This window comes from Nicotiana tabacum, chromosome 17 (genome assembly GCF_000715075.1).
Source record: "Nicotiana tabacum cultivar K326 chromosome 17, ASM71507v2, whole genome shotgun sequence".
Classification (NCBI taxonomy): Eukaryota; Viridiplantae; Streptophyta; class Magnoliopsida; order Solanales; family Solanaceae; genus Nicotiana; species Nicotiana tabacum.
This window is the reverse complement of record NC_134096.1, coordinates 1,808,455-1,817,792: the sequence shown is the minus strand read 5'-3', so window position 1 is coordinate 1,817,792 and position 9,338 is coordinate 1,808,455. Positions and strand designations below refer to the sequence as shown.

At 34.5% G+C, this 9,338-nt stretch overlaps 1 protein-coding gene across 4 annotated transcripts; it reads left to right on the top strand.

Annotated features, from left to right (window-relative positions):
- The first annotated feature begins 1,004 nt into the window (after positions 1-1,004).
- On the top strand, positions 1,005-8,952 carry LOC107798773 (uncharacterized). Of its 4 annotated transcripts, none has more exons than XM_075233855.1 (7): positions 1,005-1,141; positions 1,670-1,754; positions 3,350-3,442; positions 4,351-4,381; positions 8,228-8,254; positions 8,364-8,490; positions 8,604-8,952. In XM_075233855.1, exons 2-7 carry the CDS (start codon positions 1,689-1,691, stop codon positions 8,656-8,658), a joined length of 399 nt encoding a protein of 132 aa, XP_075089956.1. In that variant the 5' UTR covers positions 1,005-1,141; positions 1,670-1,688; the 3' UTR covers positions 8,659-8,952. The 4 variants fall into 4 exon arrangements, with proteins under 4 accessions (XP_075089956.1, XP_016477295.2, XP_016477296.2 ...); XM_016621809.2 differs by having other exon boundaries at positions 8,219-8,254; XM_016621810.2 differs by having other exon boundaries at positions 1,061-1,254.
- The last annotated feature ends 386 nt before the right edge of the window (positions 8,953-9,338 follow it).

Below are 9,338 nucleotides of genomic sequence, written 5' to 3'. Positions count from 1 at the left end.
ATTAATTATTTATTTATCAAGGTTTCATTATTTTCTTTTTCCAATACGACGAACTTAGCGAACTATGCATTGTGGTTATATCGAATAAATACTTAAATCGAATTACAATCTATCATTTTTTTAACCAAAACAAGCGACTAATGTAAGTAGTCTTATTATTAAAAGAAGTCCATTATTTCTCCAATCTCTTATCGGCAACCCAAATGCTACCTCGATCGATTGAGGAAGAAGGAAAGGGAAAGAAAAGACGATGAGAAGAAAATAGGATAAATAAAAAAGAGGTTGAAAAAAATAGAACAATCTTATCTTATGATCAAATTATGTTTTGGCTTAGCTCCAATGTTACTTTATTCTTTTACATTGAGCACTAATAGTTGTCCATGTTTGCAAAATTGGTGCATTTTGGTTCTCCATCCATCTTTTTTCTAACTTCAAAAAAATTTCACTTACGATTCATGTAAAGATTTCAACTCTCCATCCCAAAGCTCAAACACACTTTTTGCGACATCAACAAACATTCGGAGAAGTTCAACAATAAGCAAACAAATTTCTAACCCACAATCTGACAATAGTTTAGCTAAAAGAAGGCCAATATTTTAATGAAATACAGAAACTATTAATTCCTAAATTTTGAAAATATATATAAACAAGTTAGTCAAATCAATTCCAATGGGAACTTATGCTAACAAGAACCAATTCAATTTTTTGTATCAAAAGCAACTCTAATAGGTCAAGGAGATAAATCAAAACAAAAATAATTTTTAAAAAAACTTATCAAAGTAACAAACAACAAACATGGGAACACATAGAAATTGCAAAAAGAGATAGAGAAAGTATCAAACATGTGATAAAGGGAATGAATTAGCAGAGTTGAATTTACCAATGTTGGTGGTAAATTCAGGCAAAAGCAAAAAAAGATTGATTTTCAATTTTTGCGAAAAATTGAAAGGAAATTTCTTTTTCCACCAGACCTATTAAAAAAAGTTTTTAGTTTTTGTAAAACTGAAAAAGGTCTTCCTTTATTGAGTTTGATTTTAAACAGGGAAAAACCACTCAGATTCTGCATACAAACGTGAGGTGGTATAGGATATTACGTGTTCTGAAGCCGGTAATTAAACAAACGGCGTCGGTTCACTTCAAGGCGCGTGATCTCTAAATTCCTTGATTTTGTTCGGATAATTGACTTCTTTTTCTTTTCTTTTCTTTTCCCAATTGCTGTGGCTGTATCTCTTCATCTCTTTGAGCTCGTCGCTGGTAAATGATACATATAATGTCTTTTCTGCTTGTTCTCCGGGGTTTAAAGCTCTGTCTTTACTTTGATTACTGATTCTCGTTCGCTTTTCTTCTGTAATATGTGTACTATTGAATTGTTAGAGCTTCAACCTATTAAGTATTTATCTGTGTCGCAATTCCAAAAAAATAAAGAAGAAGAAAAAAATTCTAACTGCTGTTATGTGTGTTTTGACAAATGATATCTGAGGTCGCCCGAGTTATTGATGGTTTTCTCAAAACAGGTTTCTAAAATGAGTTATAACAACTAAAATAAAGAGAGAAGATGTTTTTAATTCAAGTAATGTAGAAGGTGTCCTATAAATTCCCTGCATCATGATTGTGTTTCTAACTTGAATCCGCAAACCTGATTGGTTGTTTTGGCCTCAACATTTTTCAGGCACAATTAGATACTTGAGATGCTGGTGGACGAGGCAAAAATCTTGCTAGGCTTTTCCACTAATTCTTGCCCCACTCCTTGTCAGGTATATATTTTTATGTCTATTGTATACATAGAAAGGTGTGTGGCATGCTTGTTTCTTATATTATTTAGTATACTACACAAAATACCAACACGAGGTGAGTGTAGTACCGGGACAGTAAAACAATAACAACTGAGTAATCGAATTACGATTTGACCTATAATTCAAGAATTTTCTTGAGAAGGTTTGCCTGGCCTAGCTTTCACACGACATTCCTTGCCAACAATTTGCTTAGCCTAGTATTTTATCACACCTACTGTGATTCTTACAATTCTACACTTATTTTAGGGATCAGCCTCCAATAATTGAAGAAAGGAACGACATATTTTTAGAAATAACACATTTTTATTTCACACAATATTTTGTCCCCTTTCAGCTGCAAATGCTTCCTTTATGGAGGAAAACCTTTAGACACTGTTACATAGTATGATATAACCAGCATCAATTTCAAAGGACATCTCATCTATCAGGTCTCCTTCCACTGGAACTCTCACTCAGCAACCTCCTCTTTCCGTCAACATACCTCAGTAGCTTAGCTCAATTATCTTTGTTCTTTGTTTTTCTACTATGCCATCATCCATGTATTTACCGAAGATTAGGGACGCCCCACTGATTATGACTCTTGCTGCTTCCTACTATCTCAATATGTTGTTTTCCTGATTTTGTTTATCTTAATATTACATTTATATTATTATCCCACACTATCAATGCTTTTTTCAGCTGTCATGCGGCTTATTTTAAAATTGGTTATACATCTCTTGAACTTTTTTATTATTTAGGTCAGTTTGTAAATTCTTACTTCAAATTGCCAAAGGAAGAAACTTTTCTTAAAATTGTTGTCAGATTGCTGATACATCTTAACCAAATGATATAATATATCCATTGGAGAAGAGATGGTACAGTAAGCAGAATGAGGAAACTAGAAAAGCAGAGTGAATAACACCCCCTTTGGGAGGGCTTACAATGAGGATTTTGTTTCCTTTTTCTCCCTTTGATTTTTATTTGTCGTTTGGAGTAAGTTGAGAATTAAACTGAGGATACTTGCAAATTATCAATTTGTAAATATATTTAATTGCTTATCATTAGTGAATGGAAATTTTCTCCACAAACAAGTTTTATTTACGAATAGATAAGCGTATAAAGGAGTGAAATATATGCTCCCTGTGTAATTGTGCATGTGTGTTTTTTCAATTTCTTTATCTTATTTGCTACATTAATCACCCACCGCTAGTTCCAATTTGTTTGACAAACATAAATGTTTTCATGAACTCGGACTATTTTGTGGTCGGTTCAGTAATAGTATTAGTATTATTTATGAATTCTGTAACTTGTTTTCTAGAAGAATTCAGCTTAGGGCTATTTGAATGTGGTTGATGTTTGGGCACGAAACCAAAAATGATGCTTAAGCAAACATTTCCCTCAGATTTGTAACATATATTTGTTACTTTTTATTTCAGTTTATTTTCTTTTTCATTGTTTTGTCTTTATTAGGATTCTGAAAACTTATGCAGGTAGTGATTTTTTGTAAAAGCTATATTACTGCCTGTGCGGCGCCATTTATGAAACTAATCATAGTACCACATTTCAAACAAATGTAGGTCAAAGCTGCCTATAGAAGGAAGGTATGGGAAACTCATCCGGATTGCTTTCCAGTTCATCTCAAACCTGATGCAGAACTCAAATTTAAGATGGTAAACTTTCCACTTTGTTGGCACAACGACCCCCCACCCCCATGCCTCCACTTCTACTATTCTCCCTTGAAACAACTACTTTACCGAATTTCATATTTTTCCACAATGTTTATTTTCGTCATTCTCCCTTGAAACAACTACTTTACCGAATTTCATATTTTTCCACAATGTTTATTTTCGTCATTTCTACTTATGATACCTGGTGATCTTTTTCTTTGAAACTTCATTTTCATCAATTTTGGAGCATCATAAAACAATGTTGCGCTTGGGACTAACTTATATACTGTGTAATGTGGTCTTACACGCTCTATGTTATAATAAACAGAAAAAGCAAGTGACTCGTTCAACATTTTCTCCATAATAAACTTGCCATAATAAGTGTGTTATCCCAAACCAAGGTAGTCTTTTGGAACCATTTAGGTAGAGCGAAGAAATAATTTTTGCCTATGAGAACCAGTATCTTCATTGATCCTTCTGGTAACTCTCTTGCTGTATGAATTTCTCCCCTCTTTCTTCGACTACACACTTTCTTTTTTGATAACCATGGTGTCTGGGCCAACTTGTGCGTACCTCTACTAATTCTACGGATACCTGCTACCTCCCACCAACAACAGGTACCAGGTAACTTTATCCACCAAGGCTTGGATAGCTGGAACCCAGTTTGTCTCCGCTAGGATTTGAACCTAAGACCTCAAATTCTCAACCCACTCCATTGACTACTAGGCCACACCCTTGGGTGCCAACTACACACTTTCTTAATCTAATAGTGTGAGCAAAAGCGTAATTCTTTGTCCTTCACCTTTCCTCTATCTGAATGATGAAGGTTCAGTTTATATGTGCCATTTCTTTTCTATGAGCTTTATTTGATTGGTCATTGTTATTGAAGTTTAAAATGTGTGTGGATGCAGATTTCAGAAGCATACACTTGCCTGCTTTCTGGTAATTCTCATGTCTTAGCACCTCTGCAATATGTGACAAGCTAAATAGATTCATTTACTTTCTTGGAACCTTTGCTGATGAAATGGCAAATTAACATGATTTTCAACTAAAGATCCTTCCACTTTCCGCTTACAATATTGTTTCTTTCTCCACTCATCTTGTCCCTTTTAAAAACATATAGTGTATAATTCTCCATTATATATTCCTGCGAGAACTACTGTTAGATCTTCCTTATATTCCTTTGATGTTACAAGCTTTGATCTAGTTCCTATTTTCTTTAAGGCATTGACAGAAAGCTAAAATGTTTCATTTAGCCCCTATGTCTTTAGTCTAGTGGTAAGAGTACAACACGTGATGTGTAGTGTCAGGTGCACGTGACAAGTTCGGACTTTGTCGCAGGCAAAAGACTAGTATTTAAGTGGAAAAGGTGAGAAGCATTATCATCTGGTGGGATGAAATAAGGTATTTGCTCCTTTAGAAGTGTGAGCTTCTAAGGACCCTTAATTTGTCTTGAACGATTGATGCTTTGTGATTGACTAGTTTATTCATGGTTAGAAATGGAAATGGAATTCAATTTTTGCTGGATATTCGCTATGGGAATACCACTCTGAAAAAAATGAGTTCCCCCAAAACTTTTTTTACACAACTAATAAGAGTGTTACAATAGTGGATCACCTTGTGAGAGACGGATGCCACTCATGAGGCTCAAGACTAGAAATGTGGTTGTGTTGGTGAGTTTTCTTTCCCAACATTTTGTTGCACAAATGGATGTATCAAGTTGGCAACCACCAAAGTTCCAATTGAGTTATACGAATTATTTGTAGTTGTGTTCAGAAGAAGCCAAAAAACTCCGCAAAAATATCCAAACATATTGTATCATATTTGCTTTTACGTCTTTTGGAGTTAAGCTTCATAAAGAAATGATATTTTCAAGGAAATAAGTTTCTACTTTTTAAGGCACGGACAAATATATCACGATCTTTCGTCATTGGTCCCACGAGTTGTGCAACAGGGTGTCAAAATTCCAAGAAGCAAACTTATCCAAGGAAGTGATAGAAATCCGTATGCACAATTCTTTCTACAACTATAAGATTATTCGACATTTCGAAATGTACAAATTTGAACTGCTGCTAATGTTTGTTTAGATCAACGTGTGTATAACATCCTCAGTAGAAGTTGCTGCAATTTGAATAGACGGAAACAATCTAAAGATACTGTTGAAAAGAGATACTATTGTTCATGAACATTTAGACAAGAAATATCGAGTAAAACATTAATGTGATTGTTATGATACGCTACAATATGCTTTACTTTTTCCAAAGGATGCCAGAAGTAATATCCTTTGACCGACCTATTCTCCTCTATATTCTCTTGTCATGACATTCAGACATTGTCAACTATACTTCGATATATCTCCCTTCTGAGATTTGGTTGTTCATTTCTAAAATATTTAAGCCTTGTTTCTAATCTTATGTACATGTCAATAACCAATTATTGCAATAATATGTCAAATAGTAGTAATATGAATTTCTCTTCTTTTTGTACTTGTAATTTATAGTAGTAGTACTGTTTACAAGACACATATCCTTTAGATTCACTTCGTACACTTATAAGTAAGATTTGTTTATATTGATAATCGTTAATTTAAGCTTTGAAAATTTTGTATTGCATAATTCATAAATATTTACCTTCTTCTTCGTTGTCCTGGAATATTTGTGCTGACGGTTGCAACTTCATCTATGTAATGCTACTTTTTGAATTGCGACATTTCCTTATACTTTGATGCCGACCCCCTTCACCTTTCGAAAAAAGTAAAGGATATTGTAGCGGGTCATAACAACTATAGTAATGTGTTACTCTATGTTTGTTGCATGAATGTTCATGAACGATAATATCTCTTTCGAGCACTATATTTGGATTGTTTCGGTCTATCCAAATTGCTGTAACTTGATCTACTTAGGGTGTATACACATTGATCTAAAGAAGCATTAACAACAACTCGAATTTGTATATTTGAAAATGTAGAATGCTTTTTTGGCTGGCAAAGAATTGTGCATATGGATTTCCATCTATTATTGGCCTGATTTTGACCACCAGTTCCTCTGATAAGTTTGCTTCTGGTAGTTTTGACATCCTATTGCACAACTCATTATTTGTATTATAAAGTTGAAAGTGACATGGATCATCATTACGTGGGACCAATAATAGAAGATCGTTACATGTGCCTTTATAGGGTAAACTCCTTTCCAGAATATGTCATTTTCTTATCAAGCTTAACTCCAAAAGACGTAGTAGTAAAGATGCTATTATATGCTTGGATATTTTTGCAAAATTTGTTGTCTTCTTCTGGTTAGCTAACACTAGTTCATACAACTGAGCTGGAACTTCGGTGGTTGCTAGTTTAATACATCAACTTGCGCAACAAAATGTTGGAGGCTTTTATTGAAACTTCTTAGCATGACAAAAGGTGCATTCAGGAACTTGTTGCTACTTATGGTGATAATAAGTGGTAAGTTGTATCTCCTAATTTCACATAGAAAAATATTATATGGTATTAAGAAAAATATTTTCTAAAATGTTATAAAAACAAAGTGGGTTGCTCTAGTGGTGAACACCCTCCACTTCCAACCAAGAGGTTGTGAGTTCGAGTCACCCCAAGAGCAAGGTGAGGAAATTTTGGAGGGAGGGAGCCGGGGGTCTATCGGAAACAGCCTCTCTACCCTAGGGTAGGAGTAAGGTGTGCGTACAAACTACCCTCCCCAGACCCCACTAGTGGGATTATACTGGGTTGTTGTTGTTGTTATAAAAACAAAGAAAGTCAATCTATAAGCTATTGCACTAAAAGTACCTCCATTCCGTACTCTTGTGATAAATCCTTAAGTAATCAGCTTATTTTTGGCTTTTTCAGTCGTGTTTCTTCAAAGTGTACATCTTGTATTGGTTAAGTTGATGCAACCAGCTTATTTTTGGCTTTTTAATTCATCTCACCTCCATTCATAATCAGCATTCTATGTTACAATTGGTACAAGTTACACTGTTATTTATAATGTTCCCTCTCCTGTAGCATTCTTATCAAGAATACTACTACGGCTCATTTTAATTTATGAATCTTTTTTCTATCAGATCCTAAAAAACAAAAGAACTATAATATCCGCGCAACTCCAAACATGCTCATGTTTACCAATGCTTTTATGTGTGATGTGTGCGAGCGAGAAAGTTAGAACTTTTCTCACAAATCTCTTATACATCCTCTAAGAAAGAATCCTTACCACTTTGAATAACTTGTTGGATACTTTTCGTGTGTAGCTTTACACAAAGATCACAAAGATCCCTAGTACCACTTGTCTAACCTATGCGGGTTTACAAAGCAAAATAGACAAAGTTTTAGGATAGCAATCAAATTTTGAATCCAGTAGCATTAAACCGGCCATTTTCCATCATCAATTGTCCCTAATATTTCAACTCATGCCCTAATTGAAATTAGAGAAACCAAATATGCAGTAACTGTATGACCTATACTTTACGGGTTCGAGCCGTGGAATTAGCTACTGATGCTTGCATTAGAGTAGACTGCCTCTATCATACCCCCTTGGGGTGGGGGTATGGCTCTTTCTCGTACCTTACGTGAACGTGGGATGCTTCGTGCACCAGGCTGCCATTTTGCCAAATATGCAGTAACCCGAATTTCTAGGGTGGCAAACACTAAATTTTGCCCCAAGATAAATATGGTATGTGCATTAAATGTCTAGAGCCTTATCAGTACACTTATTTGTTATTGCTTGCTGTTTTATTTGTTCCTTACTCTCTTTGTTGGGTTCATCGTCTCACTTTGAATAGCAATTACAGGTACAAGACAGGAAGGTCAACATGGTGGTAAGTTTCTCTAGAGCTCCTTATAGTGTCCATATGCATGTGTGTTTATGTGGACCTGTAACATGAGATTAACCCGTGATCTAATGGAAAGACAATGTTTTGTTATCAGTTGGATATTCACGTGTTGTAAGAAGTGGAGTTCCTAGAGGAGGGAGGAAAAATCATCCACTGATTGGGATTCCCTTTCTTTTTATTATTTTGGGAACTGTAACATTGGGAGGAACAAATGTTGCCAGGTAATTGACATGTTGATAGTGAGATGGTCTTTTGTTGCTTGCTTGAAGAAAAGATTTAATGAGATGATCTGAAATCTGAATAGCTGTTTTTTTATACCTTTTTCCACTATCAGGGCCTACAGAAAACAGAGGGCGGATTGTCCTTCTCATAATCCTTTTCTCCCTTGATTATTCGAAGTTTCTGCAACATTGTGTACGTAGGGGCATGGTATGTACAGATATGGTGCGGCGTTAGTCCTCTATGAAAATGTAGCTGATCCAATAAACTTCAATGAGTCTCATTCGCAGCACGTGTTAAGTTGTGTTTGTGAACTTTCAAATGTAATTCTGAAGTTGTTCATTATGTAAATTAGATGATAGTTTAGGACTTTAGGTGAAGGATGCTTTCAAAGTGAAAAATGTTAGTCTTTGTTCCAATTTGTCTCTGTATCACATGAAAAGAGGAAGAGCAATTAGAACAGAGCATGACATGTGATAAAACCCCATAATATCGGGTTGATTCGGTTTTTATCAAAATCAAATCAAACCAACTATATGGATTGGTTCGGCTTTGTCGGGTTTTTCGGAATTTTTATTACTTAAATATTATTTTAATCTTACTTTCTTAAATTTTTTATGAGTAAATATATGTTTAGTAAAAATTTAAAAAATTGATGAACATATTATCTATTAAAATGTTCTTATGGGAGAATTTTTTTAGTAACACATGGTAATTATTTTTAGTCGTTGGCAATAATTTTTTGTTGATGTACACTTTCAAGGTTAATCGTATTTAGTAATTAAACATAAAAATTAATATGATACCTAAATGATAATCACTTCAAATTCGAAAAAGATATACGAATTTA